The 23,054-nt window shown below is 49.8% G+C and overlaps 1 protein-coding gene across 1 annotated transcript; it reads left to right on the top strand.

The window, feature by feature from the left end:
* Positions 1–1,397: 1,397 nt before the first annotated feature.
* On the top strand, positions 1,398–19,218 carry CBLC (Cbl proto-oncogene C, E3 ubiquitin protein ligase). Its single transcript, XM_006871482.1, has 10 exons — positions 1,398–1,756; positions 3,285–3,431; positions 3,645–3,801; positions 4,138–4,259; positions 5,508–5,645; positions 11,062–11,149; positions 12,170–12,301; positions 14,447–14,611; positions 15,022–15,102; positions 19,099–19,218. The coding sequence occupies exons 1-10, from the start codon at positions 1,398–1,400 to the stop codon at positions 19,216–19,218; spliced, it is 1,509 nt and encodes a 502-aa protein (XP_006871544.1).
* The last annotated feature ends 3,836 nt before the right edge of the window (positions 19,219–23,054 follow it).

Genomic DNA, 23,054 nt, shown 5'->3' with positions numbered 1-23,054 from the left:
CTGACCCACAAGGTCAGTTTGAACTGTAAGGTAGGATTTCCAAGGAGCAGCTTGTGGGTTTGAACTGCCGACCTTGTGATTCGCAATCTGGACTCCACTTTTAAATGACTCCGCCGGGATTCCACTTTTAAATGCCTATGTTGTTGTTATGTGCCGTGGAATCGGTTCCGACTCATAGCGACCCTGTACAGGGTTTCCTAGGCTGTTTATGGGAGCAGAAAGCCTCATCTTTCTCCCGCGGTAATTTCGAACTGCTGACCAGGAAATGAGCAGCCCCATTTGTAACCACTAAACTACCAGGAGCTCTGGTAGCGTAGTGGTTACGAATCGGGCTGCGAACCTCAAGGTCAGCGGTTCGGAACTACCAGCCGCTCCGCGGGAGAAAGATGAGGCTTTCTACTCCCGTAAAGATTTACACCCTTGGAAACCCTGTACAGGGTCGCTATGGGTCGGACCCGACTCGATGGCACTTAACAACAACAACAACAAACTACCAGAGCTTCTTATAAATATGTGCATATTTCAGAACAATACTTGGCCCAGCCTCCTGGGGCGTGATTAGGACGGAAGACGCTGTGGCTTGCATGCCTTGGGGCTGCTGGTACCACAGCGACCCCTGGTGACGGCCCTAAACGCAGCCGAGGCTAGACAGATGCTGCACCTTCTGGGGACAGGATCGCGCCCCGTAAAACCCTGCACCCCCGCAGGTCGAACCCCGGCAGTGGCATTACTCGGGTTGGTGTCACCCAGTGAGGTAACTCATGGAGGACAGAGCGCCCCTCCCCGGTGATGCCACTGAGACCTGGCCCTCACGTTCTTGAACTCAGTCTGCAACTCAGTTCTTGAATTTTGCAAATCTGGGTATTCCAACTCCAGTCTGATTTGGCCCGGCAGGTCATGGAACCCAAGAATTTTGTCGCCAAATTCCTGTCCCTTCAGACGCTCTGCTGCTATGGAACCTGGGAATATGGTCACGCTGTATCTTCCTTCTTGGGGACAAAGGGACAGCACCGCTTCCCTGTCAGAGAGGACGGCTCTCTGGCCTTTAATCCCAGAAGCAACCTAGGAGCTCTGCTTGTCCGCCCCGCCTCCCTGAAATGTCTGGAGAGTTAAAGTCCTTGTCCTACCCTCCCCCCCCATTCCTAAAGAAGTCCCAGGGCTGTCCCCCACTGCAACTTTTACGTCAGCCTTTTGTATCTCCGTGAGGGGGGGCGCCTAGGTTCCCTACCTGCAATCCCACCCACAGCCCTCCATAACCGTCCACCCACACCAGCTATCCTCTAGGAGTTTAGAACCTCAGCCTCCGCCCCCTTTGAAGACACAGGTACCAAAGGGCCCGCCCCGTCCCGCCCCCACCCTGGGCCGCACCCTTCCCGCCCAGGACACCTGAGGGACCCATGGCTGCGGCGGCGGCGGCCCCTCGGGGGCGGCAGTCCGGGGAGAACCGCGCGCTCGGCCGGACGGTGAAGCTGCTGGAGCGCCTGGAAGCGCAGTGCAGGGACCCCCGGCTCACCTCGAGTCCCCCCTCTCTGCGGGACCTACTGCCCCGCATAGAAGAGCTGCTACGCAAAGTGTCCCAGGCCCGGCGGGCGGCGGGCGGCGGCGGGGGCCCCGAGGGTCCCGGCGGCGCGGGGGACTTCCTCGTCATCTACCTCGCCAACCTGGAGGCCAAGGGCAAGCAGGTGGCAACGCTGCTGCCTCCCCGGGGCCGAGTCGATGCCAACGACGAGCTCTTCCGGGAGGGCTCCAGGCTCAGGTGAGTGGCCGCTTTGGTCCCAAGACAAAGGTGAGATCTGGAGGGAGGCTCAGGCCACGCCTCTACTCCTCCTCCCTCAGATCCAAGATTGACGGGACCCCTCCCCCAGCCTCTCCTCCCTCAGACCCAGAAGTCCAGCCCCCAGCCCCCTTCACCCTGAGAAAACCTGGCAAACTGGGCCACCCAGCATCGTCCCTCCTTGGAGACCAGACCCCACCACCACCCCCCACCCCCGGCTTACTGTCGTCATTGCCCCTCCTTCTAGGTCACCCAGCAGCCACCTTGCAAAGGTCCTCAGACTGGAAGTTCAGGGACTGTGGGGACCCTGTGAGGCTTCTTGCATGAGGAGGGGAGGGCTCACATTCCTAGAGAAACTGGTCTTGAAGTTTCTATTACAGCCCCTGCCAAGGAGCCCTGGTGGCACTGAGAGCTAGGCATTGGGTTGTTAACTATAAGGGTGACAGTTCAAACCCACCAGCTGCTCCTATCAAGATTTACAGTCTCACAAACCCTATACAGGGGTCACTGTGAGTCCTGGTATGGTGTTGTAGGATAAGCATTGGACTGCTAACTGCAAGGTCAGTGGTTCAAACCCACTAGCCACTCCTTGGAAACCCAATACAGGGTCTCTATGAGTTGGAACCGATTCCACGGCATTTAAACAAGTCTATATAGCTTCTTTGGAGTCCTGGTGTGGCACTGTGGGTTAATGAGCCAGACTGCAAAGCCATTTGAACTGCAAGGTCGGAGGTTCAAGCTCACCAGCTGCTCCTCAGAAACCCTATACAGGGTCACTATGGGTCGGACCTGACTCGATAGCACTTAACAACAACATGTAGCTTCTTTTTCTTGCTCTTTTTGGGGAATTAGACTTCCAATCCATCCCCTGTGGGGACCCAGGTACCATAAACTCCAGGCCCCACTCTCTTTGGACACCCAGGTCCCCTCTTCTGGCTCTCCAGGGCCTTCATCTCTAGTTCTTGAGGAACTACTTCAGTACCTACGGCCTGTCTGTAGACTGTCCACTCTAGTGGACAACTGAGCTTTGGAGATGCGACTTCTGAATGAAAGGGGTGGGCGAGGTTTGGGAGTCTGAAGCCCAGAGCAAAGTCTAGAGCAGTGAGTAGTTCTCACCTGTGTCAGACCCACATCCTTCTTTATAGCAAATCAACCTCTTGGGTGGCACATATGGTTTGTGCCTGGCTGCTAACCTAGAGGTTGGTGGTTTGAATCCAGCTATCGGTGCTGCAGAAGAAAGGCCTGGGATTTACTTCTATAAAAATGACAGCCAAGAAAACCCTATGGTGATAAGTTGGGAGCCAATCCCATGACATCCAGCAACAGCTTGGATTTTGGGGGGCACCTTAGAGAGGAAAGGGACGGCATCAGTCAGGACCGGAACAGGCAGACTCTGAACCAACTCTTACTCTGAGCTGATTTTTAGAGACTGGGAGGGCCTGATTCCTGTGGGTTTGCTCCTTGGGGAGCAGGAAGTCCAGTTCAGACCTTTAGAGCTCTTTCCCTGCAGGCGGCAGCTGGCCAAGCTGGCCCTCATCTTCAGCCACATGCATGCGGAGCTTGGTGCACTCTTCCCAGATGGACAGTACAGTGGACACATGTACCAAATCACCAAGGCGCCGGCCCACGCCTTCTGGAGAGAGTGCTGTGGGACCCGGTGAGTGAACACCCCCACTTCCAGAGCCTACTGCTCCTGGACCCCCTCCTGACCCTGCCCAAGAACTCAGGAGTATCACCCCCAGAACTCTCCAGAAACCTGAGCTCCCAGCCCCCTTCTTCCCTCAGATCTGACAGTTCAGCCTCGGCCCCCTCCTTCCCAAGATCCTCCCCTGCTAGGCTCCCAGAGACCTCAGCTTCATCCATTTCCCAGGTGTCTGGTACCCTGGGCTGAGTTTGAGTCCCTTCTGCGCACCCGCCACCCCCTGGAAGTGGGCTCCACTGCCCTGGCCTTGCGCTCCACTATTGACCTCACGTGTAGTGGCCACATATCCATCTTCGAGTTTGACATCTTCACCAGGCTCTTCCAGGTCAGAGAAAGCAAGGGCTGGGAGCCCAGACTACTGGGTCTGAGGGAGGAGGGACTGAGAGCCTCGACTCCCAGTTCTGAGGGAGAAGGCTGTGGGGGCCTGAACTCCCAGTTCTGAGGGAAACGAGTATAGGAGCCTGAACTCCCAGGTCTGAGGGAGGAAGGGGCCTGGACTCCTGGGTCCTGGGGGAGGAAGGGGTTGTGTCTTCTATGTAGACATTCCTGACTTCTTATGGGACGTGAGTGAGCTGACTGGAATCTTGGACCCTGGAGGCAGTATAGGCACCAGACAGCTGCTTCCTAGGCCCCTCCCTGACCACATTGTGCCCCACCCCAGCCATGGCCCACACTCCTCAAGAACTGGGAGCTCCTGGCGGTCAACCACCCTGGCTACATGGCCTTTCTAACTTACGATGAGGTTCAAGCACGCCTGCAGACCTACAGGGACAAGCCAGGCAGGTAAGAGGTCCAGGCCTCTGGGGAGGTTGGGACTGCCAGAGGTTCAAGTGTCTGGGCCGTGGGCTGGTGGGTGGTGAAGCCCAGACCATCTTCAGGGAGTGAGGAGTAAAGTCTCTGGGACCCCAGAGAGTCGATGATCCAGAGGTAAAATGCCGAGGACCCCTGCTGTTCTCTTCCCTCTTCTGGACTCTGGACTTCTCACAATCCAGCAACTAAAGGGACTCCCTAGTCTAGCAGAGGACCCGGCCTCAGGTTAAGACTTATCCTGATAACATGACAGGTGCAGCCAAGCTGCACCATCTATTAGAAATGTTTAATGTGACACCTACCTGCTGGGATAGGAGACTGGGAAGCCAGGCACCAGAGCTTCTGGGTCTCCCAAGAAGGTTAAGAATTGAGAGATTGGGCTGTCCGGGATACCATGAGGTTAAGGGAATAAGCAGTCAGATTCACAATTCCTACAGGGCAGAAGGATCCCCAGGGAACGTGAGTGTTCTAGCCCTTCCAGTTCCACTTCAAACTGATTTAAGGAGGTGGGGAAAGATGGGAGGAATTCATTCTAATAATTGAAAATAATCATTAAAAAGGGTATGGGTTTCAGGCATGGCTGGATCCAGGTGCTCAAGTGTTAGCCAGGAATTGGTTCCTGTTCACCCTCCATCTCTGCTTTCCCCTGAGATGACTTCATTCCCAGACAGAGTCTCACCTCACAGTGGCAAAGTGGCTTATAGAAGCACCGGCTGCCCTTTAAGCCAGAATCAATTCAACAGTAGGGATTTGGGGTTTTGGTTAAAAAACACACACAAAAAAAAACCCCACTGCTGTCGCATCAATTCCAACTCATATCGACTTCATAGGTCAGAGTAGAACTGCTTCTAGGGTTTCCGAGGCTATAAATCTCCATGGAAACACACCACCTCATCGCCTCATCTTTCTCCCTTGGAGCAACTGGAGGGTATAAAGTGCTGGCCTTGTGGTCAAGAGTTTTGAAATGTGCAGATTGGCCAAGCCAGAGCTAGCCTTGTCCAGGGAAGCAGAGGAAGACCCCCAAATACAAACTGAGGTGTTGTTACTGGAAGAAGGTAAAAATAACAGATATCCCTATAATGGTAAAAGGTTTCTAAGTGAGTCTATAAATGGATGAGGACTTAGATACTTGAATTCCCAACAGGGTGGAAGACTGGAAGGTCCCTGAAGGGACAATAGTGACCTCTTCTGACCCCCCACCCCATCTATCTCTCCTTTCAGCTACATCTTTCGGCCCAGCTGTACTCGCTTGGGGCAGTGGGCGATCGGGTACGTGAGCTCAGAGGGCAGCATCTTACAGACCATCCCTCCCATCAGACCCCTGTTCCAGGTGCTCCTGGAAGGACAAAGAAAAGGCTTGTGAGTCCCCATCCTGGTAACGGGGAGGTATCTGCAGAACCCATGGTGAAGGGTTGTATAAGTATGTTGCATACTGCCCAGAATAACCAGATTCACCTAGCGACATCATACATTTGTAATAATCACAATGTTCCACCAGGTGGCAGTCAAGAATCTTGGAGAAATGGGCCTTAGCAGCTAGCTGCAATTCTGAGAGCTGCCTGCCACATACTGTATACCACCACAGTGGCTTCATACCTTGTTAGTGTTGTTAAGTTGTTAAGTGCTGTTGAGACGATTCCGACCCATAGCGACCCTGTATAGGGTTTCCAAGGAGCAGCTGGTGAGCTTGAACCACCGACCTTGCAGTTCAAAGAACTTTGCAGTCTGATACATTAGCCCACAGTGCCACACCAAGACTCCATTAGGTTCTAGATTTTTCATAAAGGGTCCTGGTGGTGCAGTAGGTTAACCATTGGGCTGCTAATCTCAAGGTTGGTGGTTCAAACCTACCAGCTGCTCTGAGACAGTTGGCTCCCACAAAGATTTACAGTGTCTACAACCCAATGGAACAATTCTTTGTTCTGTAGGGTCGCTATGAGTTGGAATCAATTCGATAGCAGTGGGTTTGTTTGGGTTCTAGAATCTAGATGGCTTTACTCTATTGTGTCATCACGGTCAATTCTACTTTGAGGAGACAGCTCTTCCCCAGTTGCATTTTGAATACCTTCCAACCTAAGGGGCTCATTTTCCAGCACTATATCTGACAGTGTTTTCAGTGACTGAATTTTCGGAAGTCGTTCGTCTCCTACTTCCTAGTCTGTCTTCATCTGGAAACTCATCTGAAACCTGTCCACTGCGGGTGACTCTGCTGGTATTTAAAATACCCATGGCCTAGTTTCCAACATCACAACACACAAGCCACCACAGTATGACAAACTGACAGACAAGTGGTGACTGGTGTCATATGGATAGTTCATACAACTACAGGATACTCTTGGCAGACATCTTTTACTAGTGAAGCTATACTACTGTTGGATTCTAAGAAGATGTCAGAGGCGATCCTTGGTTTAAGGGTTAAAGATGATGTCAGGCCAAGAGTTTCCGGGGTCCATCCAGTCTCTGTGGCTCCAGAAAGTCTGGAGTCACTGAGAATTTGGAATTCTGTTCTGCATTTCCCCCCACCCTCCTTTTGATCAGGATTCTTCTATACCATCTTTGATCAAAACGTTCAATAATGATAACCAGGCACCATCCGTTCTTCTGGTCTCATGGCAAAAGAGGTCCCACAGGGTTTTCACTAACTGATTTTCAGAAATAGGTTGCCAGGCTTTTCTTCCTAGTCCACCTGAGTCTAGAAGCTCCACTGAAATCTGGTTAGTTTCTCCTGATTACCCATGAGCTTCATTGACCAGGAATGAAACCCAGGTCTCCTGCATGGACCACCACTGCTCCCTGGGGGTCCCTCTAGGCTGGCTGCCCCAGGGCTGCTCTTTCAGAAGCTGTGAGATTCCAGAGCCTCAGCCGAGCCTGATAGGACTGATTCGGTATCTGTACAAAGACACACACACACTCACATGTTGTTGTCTGTTGTCATCTTGTCCCTTCCAACTCATGGTGACCCCCAGCATGTGGAGTAGAACTGTGCTTCCAAGGGCTTGCTTTTCTTTTTAAATTTAATTAATGCTTTATGCGCCTTCTTTTTTTTTTTTTTTCTCCAGCAAGGTCAGTGATTCAAACTCACCATCCACTCCTCAGAAACCCTAAACAGGGTTGTTATGAGACAGAACCAACTCAACTTATCTACAACAAACAATTCTCCAGCTAGTAACCAACCCACCCTCCCTCCATAGGGTTTTCAAAGCTGAGACCTTTTGGAAGCAGGTAACCAGGTCTCTTTCCTGAGGCTCCTCTGGGTGGGTTTGAACCACTAACTAGTTGTTGTTAAGTGCCATTGAGTCAGTTCTGACTCATAGCAACCCTGTATAGGGTTTCCAGGGACGGTCGAATGCCTATCCATTTGCGCCACCCAGAGACACACACATACCCATCTGACAGCTGAGGAAACCGAGGCACAGAGAAGCAGAGTTACTTGTCCCGGGTCACATAGCAACTGAACTAACACGTTGGGATTTGAAACCAGGTAGCCAGGCTTAGAGTCCAAGTCTTTGCTGCTGGAGCCCCAGCTCATTTCATTGGAGGAGGAGGAGATCCAGAGTTAGTCAGCATGAACCCTAATCATCTAGCCCAACTCTCCCTCCCCTCCTCCACCCCCACTACCATTTTACAGTTGGGAAGAATCAAGGCCCAGAGAAAAAGGAGGGGACACAGAGCTCTTTCAAACACAGCAGCAAGACGGCTTTGGGGGCCTAAAGCTAATCGTTGTGGTTGTTAAGTGCCATCAAGTTGGTGACTGTATAGAATTTCTAGGAGCAGCTGGTGGGTTTGAACCCCTGACCTTGTATTAGCAGTCCAGTGCTTATCCTACATTGCCACACCAGGACCATGCTGGGCATGTTACCAAGAGCCAAAGCCAAACCAGCTGTGGTTGAGTCAGTTCTGACCCATGGCGCCCATAAAGGACACGGTAGAATTGTCCCATGGGGTTTCCAAGGTGGTAATCTTTACAGATAAGTGACTCTGTAGGATAAGCACTGGACTGCGAACCACAAGGTCTGAGGTTTGAACCTGCTTGCTGACCTGCGGTAAAAAGATGAGGCTTTCTGCTCCCTTGAAGATTGAAAACCTCAGAAACCCTATACAGGGTCACTATGAGTCAGAACACCACACTTAACAACAACAATACTATTTGCAGAAACAGACCGCCATGTCTTTCTCCCCCAGAACGGCTAGTGGGTTTAACATGTGACTAACTAAAACCCAAAATCCCAAACCTATTGCCATTAAATTGATTCTGACTCACAGAGTCCCTATAGGACAGAACAGAAGTGCCCTAAGGTTGGCGGTTCAAACCCACTGGCGGCTCCTCAGAAACCCTATACAGGGTTGCTATAGGTCGGAACCAACTAGACATCACTTAACAACAACAGCATAGGGTTTCCGAGACTATAATTCTTTATAGAAGAAGCAGACTGCCACGTTTCTCCCTTGGAGCCACTGGTGGATTCAACATATTACTAGAACCAAAAAACCAAACCCCCTACTACTACGTCGATTCCAGCTCATAGCGACCCTATAAGACAGAATAGAACTGCTACCTAGGGTTTCCGAGGCCGTCAATCTTTATGGGAGGGATCACCTCATCGTTCTTCCACAGAGAGGCTGGTGGATTTGAACCGCCAACATCTGTCAAGCAGTTCAATGCTTAACTAACTGCGCCTCCAGGGATCCTTTTAACATGTTGCTAGCACCATTTTATTTAATCCCCATCACCCACTTTTTTTCATTGTGAATTCTGTGATAGTTGACATGGGAGAACATTAACTTTACATTCATTCTATCATATATCGTCTCATTGCCATGGTTACAATCCCCTCCATGCATCATCAACCAACCAAAGGGTATACTCTGAAACTCTGCCCACCCCTCTGACCCCCATTGTCAGCACACAGCCCCTCTCCCTCTCTGGGTCTAGATTTCCCAGCTGCTCCTTCTCTCCACGTCATCGTCTCTGCCTCCATCTCTGGCGTCACTGTTTCTCTGGGTAGGGTCTTGCACTCTGCTCTTCTCCTCTGATGGTCCCAGGGACCTCTGCACCTGGACTGCAAAGTCAACCACTCCCCGCCTTTTGCTACAAAATGTCTACCTTTACATTTCCAACCCTCACAGTCAGTCCTGATGACAATTATTCACTATTGTACAAGAGTCCTATCCCCATCTCTTTTCATCAGCTCCATCCAGACAGACCGGATACTATTCAGTGAAGATCCTACCTTCCTCTGCACCCTCTGGATCTAGGCTCCCTCTTGAAAGCTTGTAAGCCAGTCACTTCTTGCCTTTGTAGCCCTCCATTTTGGGCAGCCAATGTCCAAGTTGCCCATCCCTGTCTACCCTGTGTACCGAGGGGGTGGGAATGATCCTCGCTGTAAAGATTTTTTCCCTCTTCTGAGCTACTGCATCCATAGGTGTAGGTCAAGTTCATAAAATTATATCAGATTACTCTTTTTTTCCTCTTCTTTCTTCTTCTAGTTGAGTTCTGATCATCCAGCCATTGAAGCCTGGTCAAGTGGGTATTATCTCCAAGTGTGGGTGTTCTTATGCATATGCCCTCTCTTCTTATCAGCTGGACACATCACTCTCCACTCTAGTCCTCTGTGGCTATGTCACTGACTCTGGACCCAGGACCCATCACCCACTTTTGCCCTTTTGTTGGTGTTGGTGGGTGCTGTTAAGTCAATTTCAACTCTTAGCCGACTCCATGGCACAGAGCAGAGCTACCCCGTGGGGTTTTCTTGGCTGTTATCTTTATGAAACTGCTTGCCACAGAGCTAGCAGCCAAGTCCTTAACCAGTTAGCAGCTGAGCACTTAGTCATTTCCCTTTTTGTTGTTAGGTGCCTTCAAGTTGGTTCTGGCTCATAGTGACCCTGTATATGGTTTCCCGGGGCTATAAATCTTTATAGCATCAGAAAGCCTTATCTCAGTCCCGCAGAGCAACTGATGGATTTGAACTGCCGACCTTGCGGTTAGCAGTCCAGTGCTTATCCTAATGCCAACAGCTCTCTCAATCATTGCCCTAGGCATGATTACGTCCATTTTATTGAAAGGGAAATTGAGGTCCAGGTCACAAGGTGTTTGTGGGAGGGCCACTTCGGAACTCAGGCCTCTGGGGACTGAATCTGAAGATATTGTTTTAACCCACGTGGGAGACCGTGAGGGTCTAGAACCTTCGTAGAGTCCTCCTTAGAGCCCAGTCCTAAGATCTGGCCCACAGATCAGTTCTGTGTCTCTCCCGGTTTCCTTGTGTGCCATTGGACCAGCGTTTCCCACACGGAGCCCTGAGTCATTATCTATAAAGTGAGAAGTAGTTTGGGTGGTCTGAGGGTCCTCCCAAGCCCTGATGGTCTAAGACTGTAGGATGTGACCACTCCCAGGCTCTGTGACCCGAAGAAACTTCTGTGCTCAGACCCGAAGCATCTTGAAAGGGGTATTTCTGGGAGCAGTGATCCAAGATTTTGTCCAGTTCCCTATTCTGCTTCAATCTCTCTCAGCCCTTCCCTGAGGGTCTGAAAGAACATAGCCCTGTCCTCAGGGTTTAAGGGAATGAGGAGATATGACCCTGAATTAGGCAGTCTGAGGGGACGTGGCCCTGCTCGTGGGTCTGAGGAGAAGCATGTCCTAAGAAGTTAGTTCCAATCTGAGAAAGGAAATTTATTTCCAGGTCGGCAACGGGTTTGGGCAGATCCTCATGCCAGGGAGCTGTAGGGCAGCTTGTCAGTCTGGATGGTTCCTCAGTATGCCCCTGTTTTGTTCCTCCAGCTACCTCTACCCAGATGGGAAGAATCACAACCCAGACCTGACTGAACTCCTCCGCGTGGAACCACACCAGCACATCCAGGTGTCTGAGGTGAGCCGGGCCTGTGCCCACAGCCCTACTCTGGGCTCTATCACCTCAGGGATCATCCTCACAGCCTCAGACCCTGCAATCTTTGAGGTCTCGCCCTGAAGTGCTGGCTAGGCAGTTTAGTGACTTTGAGCAAATGACTTGGCCGCTGTGAAATTCAGCTCTTCCTCTAGAATATTCGGTTCCTCCTTCCTCCTTCCCAGGGGTTATTGTGGAGATGAAAACGGAGCTGCTGAGATCATCAGAAGGGCTAATGTACTTGAAGAACATCCACCAGGGACAGTCCCGGTGCCAGCTTTTAACCTTCCCAACCACCCCATGGGCAAGAAACAGAGACAAATAAATTTTTAGTATCAATGACTTCTTGAGTGGAGCAAGCCATGAAGCACTCAACACTAAAAGTTGGCAGTTTGAACCCCGTCCAGAGGCGCCTCAGAAAAAATGGCCTTAGCAGTCTGCTACTGAAAGTTTAAAATACCTTACGGAATAGTTTACCCCACACACCAATAACAACACGTGCCTTGCAATACTTGGAACATAAACAAACAAAAAAACTGTTGTCATCCACTCGATTCTGACTCATGTGACAGAGTAAAGCTGTTCAATAGGGTTTGCTTGGTTGTCATCTTGATAGGAGCAGATCGCCAGGACTTTCTTCCGTGATACTGTGGGATGTGCTTTTAAAACACACACACACACACACACACACACACACACCAGCCTCTAGGTTGTGCCATCTCCCAGAGACCTTATTTGGGATGTACTTATATTTTAAAGAAATCGTTCATTGTGGATCTGAAATTCAAATTGAACTGGGCATCCTATATTTTTATTTGCTGAATCTGGTAGATACATTTCCTACTGAAAGCGTTTCAGAACAAGACGTGTAGGAGAACTTGAGCTTGGAAGAGGGCCTGGGCTGGAACAGAAGTCTGGGACCCTCTTTTTTAGCCCGAGTTACATCCCCATGCCTGATGCCCACCCCTTTGCTTCTTCCTTTTCTTCCTCTTTTTTCCCCACCAGGAGCAACTGCAGCTTTACTGGGCCATGGACTCTACGTTCGAGCTCTGCAAAATCTGTGCCGAGAGCAACAAGGATGTAAAGATTGAGCCGTGCGGGCATCTGCTCTGTAGCCGCTGTCTGGCTACCTGGCAGGTGGGTCTGGCCTAACCCTGCCTTCCAGTCCTATCCTCCTGCCGTGACCCCCTCTCTTTGGAGGTGAAACCCTAGTTGTTACAATTCGGTCTATTCCAAATCCTGCCATCACCACGTGTGCACAGCAGAACTGCTCCGTGGGGTTTTCAAAGCTGTGATGTTTCAGGCCTGTCATCTGAGGTGACTCTGGGTGGGTTTGAACCTCCAACCTTTCAGCTAGTAGTGGAATGAGTAACTGTTTGCTCCTTCCAAGGACTCAGAGGACTCGTGTGTGCTTACTTGATCAGATGAGACAACAGAGGCCTTCCCCAGGTGTGAGAACAGGAGGCTAGTCCTCTGTGTCTCCGGTGCTCCTTCTCCAGCTACATTTAGTGGGAAAGGCCTCTCTGTCCCTTATTTGCTGTGTAATCTGGGGCAAGGTCTTCACTTCTCTGAACCTAAGTCTCACCCTCTGGAGAGGGGAGCTGGTGACATGAAACTTCCAAGGGTCCTAGTGAGGACTTGAGCCCGGAATCACTCAGCAAACGTCCAGCCCAGAGAGGGCCTTGGGACACCGGTGCTGTGGTCATAGAGTCCACCGGACTCTGTCTGTGGGCGCGTCTCCCGACCCCTGCTGCCAGCAGTTTCCCCCTCATTCTCACTCATTCTCTTTTACTCCGCTTTCATTCTCTGACACTCTTTCATATTCTCTGTCACACACTTCAGTCTGTCTCTCTGCACGCATGCACACACACACACACACACACACACATGAGGGTGAGTCAAAAATTATCTGCATTCCGGTTATATTAAAACACCCGTCCACGTCCGCGGATGATGACAGCATTGAGCGTGCACGTGAAATGATTCTGGTGAATAGACGCGTAACGGGGGAAATCCATCTGCAAAGCAGCCAGGGCTCTACCTATAGAATCATCCACAACAGACTTGGGGTTTGGAAGTTTCTGTGAGAGGAATACTGAAACAGCTCTTGGAAGAACATAAACAGAAGTGTTTGGACAGCTGCAAACAAAATTTGAACCGACATTCAAATGAAGGTAAAGGTTTCTTTTTTTAAAAACAAAATTGTTACTGGTGATGAGATATGGATTCATCACTACGAGCCTGAGAGTCAATGGCAGAGTATGGAATAGAAACATCCTCAATTGCTGACCAAGAAAAAGTTAAAAAGTCAACCATCAGCTGGAAAATTGATATTTACAGTTGTCTGGGATTCTCATAGGCCAGTATTGGAACACTATCAGAAAAAAGGTTCAACTATCAACTGTGCTTGTTACAGTGAGAGGCTCCTTGAAGAACTGAAGCTTGAACTTCAGATTAAATGCAGAGGACTGCTGTCTAAAGGCATTGTGATCTTGCATGTCAATGACAATGCATGTCCTGTCTGCACACCTCTGCCCACACTGTTGACACTCTGCAAAATAAATCATAATGAGGTGTTAAAGCATCCTCCCTATAGTCCTGATCTTGCTCCATCAGACTGTCACCTGTTTGCTCCCCTGAAAGCAGTCCTTCAAGGACAAAGATTCACGTCTGATGAAGAAGTGAAGACAGCGGTGCATTCGTGGCTCACAGCTCAGCCGAAAACGTTTTTTAATAAGGGATTACTAAAGCATGTTGACAGATGGACAAAGTGTATTGAAAACAAGATTATGTCTAAGAATGATGTGTTTGTCTTTTCTGAAAGTTGATTAAGAGAAATTTATAGCCAGAGTGCAGATAATTTTTCATTTACCCTCATATATATAGATAGAGTCCTAGTATGGCGCTGTGGGTTAATGCATCAGACTGCAAAGTCATTTGAACTTCAAGGTCGGTAGTTCAAGCTCACCAGCTTCTCACTGGAAACCCTATACAGGGTCGCCCTGGATCTGAACTGACTCGATGGCACTTAACCACACATATATAGAGAGTCCTGGGGTGGTGCTGTGGGATAAAGCACTGGACTACAAGGTTGGTTTGAACTGCTGACCTTGTAGGTTGAAGTCCGCTGCTGACCCTACAGAGCCATACCAGGATATATATGTGTGTGCATGTATTTCCTATCTGTCTTGTCTGTCCTGCCCCGTTCGTCCATTGTGGATGGAAGGACTTGATGGAGAATTGATCAGGAACACAACTGATCCTCCCCTTCCTTCTCCCCAGCACTCAGACAGCCAGACATGCCCCTTCTGCCGCTGCCAGATCAAGGGCCGAGAGCCGGTGAGTGTCCATCAGCTCCCAGGGAGGCCTGTGGAGGCCAGGTCTGTGGCTTCTGAGGACTCATGGGACAGCAGTGACCTGAATGACAATGAGGAGACTATGGGGCAGGTAAGGGGGTCAGGCAGGACCTAGGTCTGGATTTCCTGGATCTGGATGAAGAGGGACTAGGGGTTGGGACTCCTGGGTCTGAGGGAGGAGGGGGCTGGGGGCTGGACTCCTGGGTCTGAGGGAGGAGGGGCTGGGGGCTGGACTTCTGGGTCTGAGGGAGGAGGGGCTGGGGGCTGGACTCCTGGGTCTGAGGAGGACGTAGCTGGGGGCCTGGACTTTTGATTCCCTGAGGTCTGGGGCTTTCTTGGGTTATAACCCAGCGAGTGTTAAGACTTTGTTGTTGTCACCATTATCTCTCCTGACGGGAGCACTGTGCCTGACAGGCAGGACCCAAGGCAGGAGGACAGAGGGGAGGGGAGGGGAGAGTGGCTGATGGATCACAACCTCTTCCCCACCTTCTCTCACCCCAGGTGGTCCCCTCAGTGCCCCCTCTTCCCCCTCGGCTCGATCTACCCCCCATAGGACCCAGGAGCACAGGTGGACTGAAGGTGGTGAGTCAAGCTCTGCGTTGGGGTGGGTGGCTCAGATCTCCCTCCACCCCAGGGTCCCAGGTCTGGCTGGAGGCCCTGGAAGGTCAGGTTAAGCCAGTCTCCCTTACCCAAACTTCCAATAGAGCCCCCACCCCTGTGTGATCACTTCTCCAAGTTCTCTCTCACTCCCAACCACCTGTCTGTCAGCAGAAGCTTGTGTGTTGCTAAGATACTGAGCTGGTTTCAGTGGCGCCTTCAGATTAGGAAGAAAGACCTGGTGATCTCCCTGGCTTTCTTGCTCAGGACCCACCTCAGGGCCTTTGCACTGACTGTTGCGTGTATGTAGAGCTCCTTTCCCCCAGGTTCATTTTCTCTCCCTCTCCTCAGGGAGACCTTCCCTGACCGCCCTACTGAACGCAGCACCCCCCTGTCTCCATCCCCAGCTCCGTTGTATTTCCGTAGCCCTTCCACTACCTGGCTCTGACTGATTATACAGCTTTGTGTCCAAGCCCTTGGCTGTCAACTAAAAGGTCTGCAGTTCAAACCCACCAGCCTCTTCACAGGAGGAAAAAACGAGGCTTTTCCACAAATGCATAGTTTTGGAAACCCTCTGGGCAGCTCTACTCCGTCTGTCAGAGTCCCTGTGAGTTGGAATCGACTCTAGGGCAATGTCACTGTCAGCCTGTTGTAATCCCCGGAGGTTTAGGCCATTGTGTTGTAATTGTTGGCTACCATTCCGGCAGAGTAGAACTGCACCATAGGGTTTTCAAGGCTGTGACCTTTTGGAAGTAGATTGCCAGGCTTGTCTTCCAAGGCACCTTCTTCTCTGTTACATCACCAGAGTCGAGAACAATGCCTGACACATAGCTGTTGTTTTCTGATGTGAAGTCAGCCCCAAGTCATGACAACCCCAAGCACAACAGAACCAAATGCAGAACCAGGCAACAGGTGTCTGGTTCTGCGCCATCCCCATGATTCGTTGCAGATCAAACCAGGTGATCCCTAGACTTTCCATTGGCTGATTTTCAGAAGGAGATCACCAGGTCTTTCTTCCTAGTTCCATCTTAGTCTGGAAACTCCAGTGAAACCTGTTAAACAGCAAAGCAACACCTGAGCCTCCCCTGACAGATGGGCGGTGACTGAGCATGTGGTACACTGGCTGGATCTCCTGTACAGAAAGTGAAAACTCTACCCCACACTGTTTTTGTTGTCAAAAGCCATCAAGTCGGTTCCAACTCACAGCAACCCTGTTTAGGGTTTCCAAGGAGCCGCTGGTGGCTTTGAACTGCCAACCATGTAGTTAGCTGTCCAAAGCTTATCCTACAGCACCACACCAGGACTCCTGACACATAGTTGTTGTCATTGTTATTGTTAAGAGTTCTGGTGTTCATTAAATAGGCATCATTTGAATACATTGAATTGAGTCTTCTCCGTGGCTTGCTGAAGTCAATAACGTCCTTCTCTCCATTTTCTAGAAGAAATAATCTCAGAAAAGTGACTTCGTCTGCCTTAGGCCAGTATTGGAGTTGTTGTCGTTAAGTGCCGTTGAGTCGGTTCCGACTCACAGCGACCCTGTTGAGGGTTTCCAAAGCTTTAAATCTTTGCAAGAGCAGAAAGCCTCATCTTTCTTCTATGGAGAGGCTTTACTAAAAACCCAAATCCAAGACTGTTGAGCTGATTCCAACTTATAGCAACCCTTTAGGGCAGAGTAGAACTGCCCCATGAGGAGCTCTCATAGCATAGTGGTTACGAGTTGGGCTGCTAACCTCAGGGTCAGCAGTTCAAAACTACCAGCTGTTACACGAGAGAAAGATGAGGCTTTCTACCCCCATAAAGATGTACAGCCTCGGAAACCCTATGCAGGGTCCCTATGTGTCCAACCAACTCCACAGCACATAACAACAACAGAACTGCCCCCTAGGGTGTCCAAGGCTTGTACATCTTTACAGAAGCAGACTGCAGCATCTTTCTCCTGTGGAGTGGCTGGTAGGTTCGAACCAACAACCTTATGGTTAACAATCAAGCATTTTAACCACTGTACCACTGTGCTGATCTGCCTAAAATCCTCTCAAACCTTCTGCTTTTGTTTTAAGCAGATGTATAAGGAAACCAAAGCCCTGGGGGTTGCTTCCCCCGCGCACACACACACACACACACAACACACACACACCACCGGCAGGATTTTCCAGCCCCTGAACCTCTGCTGGGGAGGGGCAGATCTCTGTGGGTAGGATTAAATCAATACTGCGCCTCTTCAAACAAACAACTCAGGAAGTCCGGGAACATTATTTGACTACAGCAAACAAGAAAGCCAGCAGGAAGGTTGTGGGCACCCCCCCCTTTCTACCCCGCACCCGGCGGTGAGCCGAGCCAGCCAAGCTAAAAACAGATCCAACCTGCAGCCAAATACAAATGGAACATTAAGAGGCACTCAGCTGACTCCGAGGACAGTGTGGGGGCACAGCATCACGGCCAGCTAACGGGCACCTCTGGATGGTTGGTTGCATCTTTGCCAGGGCTGTGCCTACCATCCTGTCAGCCTTTGTCTCTTCTCCCCAGACCCTACCTGATTCAAAATCCAAGCCACCTTCTACTTCTCCATCCTTCAGCACATGCTATAGAAGAGGCAGCCTGGGGGGGCACATTGGGCTTTGCTACTTCTAGTGACCCTGTATAGGGTTTCCAAGGAGCAGCTGGGGGTTTGAACAGCCGACCTTGTGGTTCGCAGTCCAGTGCTGATGCACAGTGCCACACCAGGAGTCCTTACTGGGGATGTTTTTGGTAAGTGCTGTTGAATTGGTTCTCTCATGGTGACCTTGTGTAGGGTTTCCCAGGAGTGTCTGGGATTTGAACCACTGACATGCTGATCCACAGTGCCACAGAGCATCCACTGAGAAAGGGTCATAGCTGTTCAGTGGTCCCATTCTTGTCTCCCATGCAAGAGACCAGAGCGCTAGTGGCTCTGTAGGGTAAACACTGGACGACTAACCACAAGGTCAGCTGTTCAAGCCCACCAGTCACTCTAAGGGAGAAAGATAAGACTTTCTGCTACCATGAAGATTTACAGCCCCAGAAACCCTATACAGGGTCGCTATAAGTCAGAACCAACTCCACAGCACACAACAACAACAGTACAAGATACCAGGGTTCAATTCCCAGCCAAGGTGCCTCATGTGCAGCCACTACCCATTTGTCAGTGGAGGTTTAGTGTGGCTGAGATGCTATACAGGTTTCAGGGGCGTTTTCATACTGAGAAAGACTAGGAAGAAAGACCTGGGGATCTGCTTCTGAAAATCAGCCAATGAGAAAGAACCCTGTGGATCACAAAGTTCCAATCCCCAACCGATCGTGGGAATGGCTTAGGACCAGAGAGTGTTGTATTTTCTTATGTGTAGTTTCATGTGCGTGGGGTTACCAAGAGTCAGGGTGCAGATTTGAGGCGAACAAGGGCTGTGCTTGCTTTTTAACATATACATTTGGTTGTCATGGCAACCCAAGGAGTTAGGTACTATCGTGATCCCATTCTCCAAAGGGAGACACTAAAGTGCTCAGAGCTGAAAGACACCTAGTTCATAGATGGATGGATGGATGGATAGATAGGTGGATGATGGAAAGATAGATGGATATAGATGAATGAATAAATGCATGGATGGATGGATGGATAGGTGGATGTTGAAAAAGAAGGTGGATAGATAGGTGAATGATGGAAAGATAGATGGATATATGAATAAATGGATGGATAGATAAGTAGGTGGATGATGGAAAGATGGATGGATGGTGGATAGGTAGGTGGATGATGAAAAGATGGATGGATGGATAGGTAAGTGGACAATGGAAAGACAGATGGATGGATGGACAAACAACTGAAATATTCTGTATTGAAGGCACAGGTGCGAAGGAGACAGCAGTGTGGATTTGGGGAAACACAGCCCCACCACAGCCTGGACCTATGAAGTGAAATGCCACGCCCACAGCTATGGCTCAGCTCTGACATGTCTCTGTTTCCTCCCCTCCCAGGGACCTCTGGCCCTCCCCAGACTCCGAGCCCCTTTACCCCTGCCAAAAATCAGGACCGTGGCCTCAGTCCCTTGGGAGGCCAACTCTAGCTCCCAGGCCAGGGAGGGGCACACAGAGTAAGTGGGGCAGGCGGCTGTCCAGAGCTGCTTGGGAAAGAGGGACTCAGGGGGTAGAGGGGAAAGTGCTGGACCACAGGAAGTCAACTGGCCCCCTCCAACTGTGTCCATTGTAGAAACTCCTGAAAGGAAAGCCCCTCTGTCCAAGTGGCCCTGACCCTGACCGCTGCCCAGGCCTGGAGGCTCGGTGAGTCTCCCCTCATCCCCTGGCCCATCTCTATCCTGCCCCAGCCCACCCCACCAGACTTGATGTGATCAGATCTAACCCACCTCTCTATCCACCTAACAGGGTACCAAGATGTGCTGCTAAAGGGGGCGCCAGGGGCTGGAAGGGTTTATGAAGCGGAAATAAACTGCTAAACCTGGTTTGTTGTCTCTGGTTTGTGGAGTAAGAATAAGGCAACCGCCAGGGGGCAGTTTGGGATTGGGAACGGGCAATCCCAGAGGTTTAATCCCCACCTGACTGACCCTGGACAGTGGGGATCAGAGAGCCAAGAGTGGGGGACCAGCTCCTCTGGGCTCAAGAGTCAGGGGATCCCCAGTCTCCTCTTCCATCAGACCTTCAAATGGAATCTGCTCCTCCCTTCAGTTTCATCCTTCAAATCTTCCCTTTTGCCCTCAGGATTTGGGAGTTCGGAATCCTTGGCTCTCATACCCCACTCCTCCTATATGGACAAAAAAAAAAATCCTAGATACTAAGTCACTAGTTTGAGAAGCTGTGGCTTTATAGGGTAAGCACTGGACTTCGAATAACAAGGTCGGCTGTTCTAGCCCACCAGCCACTTCCTAGGAGAAAGATAAGGCTTTCTATTCCTGTAAAGATTTACAGCCTGGGAAAACCTATGTTGTTGTTAAGTGCCGTGGAGTTGGTTCCGACTCATAGAGATCCTGTACAGGGTTTCCAAGGCTGTAAATCTTTACATGAGCAAAATGCTTCATCTTTCTCCTGCAGAACAACTGGCAGTTTCGAACTGCTGACCTTGAGGTTCGCAGCCCCATTCATAACCTCTACACTACCAGAGCTCCTTTACAGTCACAATGAGTCAGAGCTGATACAACAACACATAACAACAAGTTTGTAAAAGAAGGACCCACCTTCTCCCTGCCCTGTGCCGTCCCTGGGCTGGGAACAGCAATGATGACAACAATCCCAGCTCTGACAACTTGGGGTTCAGAGAGTGGCCACCCAAATTATGAAGAACTGAGAGGAAGGACCCCCAAGAACAGTAGGAACCCCAAGGGGGCAGCTGACCCAGCCTGGCAGTTGCAGGAGTCAGAGACGTCCAACCAGAGACTCAAAAGTTGAGAAGAAGGCAGTGTATAGCCTCGGAAATCCTGCAAAGGGTCGCTATGAGTTGGAACCGACTCCACGGCACATAACCACCACCATCACCACCAAGAGCTCAGAAGATTTCATTCCAAGCAATAGAAACCATTTCTGGGGCAACAAGGACATTTATTGAAAGAGTTTTGAGTCCCTCCCAGAATCCCTGGAGAACCAGAAGCCGAAAATGAGCATGAACATTGGCCTCTGGCCAGCCATGGTGGCTCAGCCACAATCACGTCACGGAACTGGTCTGATAAGGACATGCTGGTGCCACGATGACCACTGGACACTACATTTACCTCCCTGGAAACCGGATGTGGTTACTGTTCTCTTTAGCTGGGACCCATAACAAATCCCTTCAAAACAGAGGAGCTTCAAGGAATGACATTTTATTGTTGTTCATGGTTTCTGTGGGCCAAGATTTCTTCGAGAAGGGCTCACTTGAGTGCTGGCTTTAGCATCAGTCTTGCAGCTTCAATCAAACGGGATGTGCAACTGAAGCATCTCCCAGAGCCTCTGTATGTGTTTTTCTGCTTTAGGCTTCCTTACAACACGAACACTTCCATGCAGACAGCTTATATGAGGGCTGAAGGGCTCATGGAGTCTTCCTAGATTATTCCAGTAAACAAAATGGTAGCTACACAAGGAGGCTTCAAAAAGCATGTGAAAAAATTACATTATCTTTTTTATTTTTAATGCTTTTATTGTGAATTGAGTGTTAGTTTACATGGGAGAACATCAGTTTTGCACTCATCCTATCATATTTTGTTTCATTGCAATGACTACAATCCCCTCCATGCATCATCAGTTAATAGTGTTTGCTTCTATTCCCTCTGGGTTTTGTTGTTGTTTTGATGCACACAAAAACACTTAGAAACATATAATCATTTAAATAACTAAAGGGCACATTCTGCAAGCCTGCCTCCTGGCCATCAGCACACAGCCTTTCTCTTTCCATGAGTCTAGAGTCCTCAACTGCTCTCCCTCCATGTCATCATCTCTGCCTCCATCTCTGGTGTCGCTGCCTCTCTGGTTAGGGTCCCACATTCCGCTCATGCTCATCTCCTTTGATGGTCCTAGAGTCCTCTGTTCCTGGAATGTAAGATCAACTATTCCCCTCTTTTTGTTACAAAACTTCTACCTTTACAATTGTGACAATTGCAATTAGTCATGATACCAATTACTCACTATCGAATCATAAGAGTCCTATCCCCATCTCCTTTCACCAGACCTAACTAGACAAGATGAAAAATATTCAGTGGCGATTCTACCTTCCCCCACACACTCTGAAACTAAACTCCCTCTTGAAAACTTGTAAGCCAGCCACTTCATGCCTTTATAGGACCCAGCCCCCAGCCGCCATTTTAGGTAACCAATGTCTAAGTTGCCCTGCTCTATTAACCCTGTATACTGAGGGGATAGGTGTGATCCTTGATGTGAAGACTCCTTCCCTCTCAGTTGGTATTTTGAGCTATTACATCCATAAGTATAGGTCAAGTTCATCAAATTGTAGCAATTTGCACTTGCTTCCTTTATCAAATTTCTTTATCTTCCTCTAGTTAAGCTCTGGTCATCAAGCCATCAAGGCTAGGTCAAATGGGTACTAACTGCAAGTCTGGGTGTTCTTGTTTGTCTCCCCTCACTTCATATCAGCTGAACGCTTCATTCTCAGCTCTAGACCTCCATGGCTAGGTCAACATTCGTGGGCTCAGGAGTCTCCAAGTCTCCTCAAACTTCGGACCAACCAGCCATTCCTCTTCTCTCTCTTATCTCAAGGTTGACAGGAGTCTATGGAACATGGCTGAACTCAGCCCATGTCTTCATTACTGACTTTCTCCCACTTCCACTCACATGTAGACCAACGCAGTCCCCAGTAAGCGTACATGCCTGCTCACTTATTCCCTTTGAGTTTCCATCTAGGAGGGGGGCCATTTTCTTTTCATTCCATTTTTCTACCAACTTTTTGGAGCCCTCTCATACGGTCTTTTCTGAGCTTATTTTAGGAATCTGCATACAGCTTCCTCTCTACCACATTCTGTGGTCATAAAACTGCAGAGATTTGAAGTGAGGGAAAACCAGCAATGAAGCTGCGAGCTAAGCCCTACAATGTTCAATAGACTTCTGTGAACTCCGGTGAAGACCTGGTTGGCCAGCATTGTGGCAAGACCTGGAGACTCTTGGGCCCAGAGTCAGTGACATAGCCACAGAGGACTAGAGTAGAGAGTGAAGCGTCCAGCGGATAAGAAGAGAGGGTGTATGCACAAGAACACCCACACTTGCAGACAATACCCACTTGACCAGGCTTCAATGACTGGATTATCAGAGCTCAACTAGAAGAAGAAAGAAGAGGGAAAAAAAATAGTAATCGGATACAATTTGATGAACTTGACCTACACCTATGGATGCAGTAGCTCAAAAGAGGGAATAAATCTTTACAGCAAGGATCATTCCCACCCCCTCCATACACAGAGTAGACAGGGATGGGTAACTTGGATATTGGCTACTCAAAATGG

This window comes from Chrysochloris asiatica, unplaced genomic scaffold (assembly GCF_000296735.1).
Source record: "Chrysochloris asiatica unplaced genomic scaffold, ChrAsi1.0 scaffold00168, whole genome shotgun sequence".
Classification (NCBI taxonomy): domain Eukaryota; kingdom Metazoa; phylum Chordata; class Mammalia; order Afrosoricida; family Chrysochloridae; genus Chrysochloris; species Chrysochloris asiatica.
This window is presented reverse-complemented; position numbering and strand designations above follow the sequence as displayed.

Coding starts and splice junctions, on each gene's coding strand:
- CBLC (XM_006871482.1), top strand. CDS start 1,398: ATGGCTGCGGCGGCGGCGGCCCCTCGGGGGCGGCAGTCCGGGGAGAAC. Junction 14,612..15,021: donor ATGAGGAGACTATGGGGCAG/GTAAGGGGGTCA, acceptor CTCTCACCCCAG/GTGGTCCCCTCAGTGCCCCC. Junction 15,103..19,098: donor GCACAGGTGGACTGAAGGTG/GTGAGTCAAGCT, acceptor CTCCCCTCCCAG/GGACCTCTGGCCCTCCCCAG.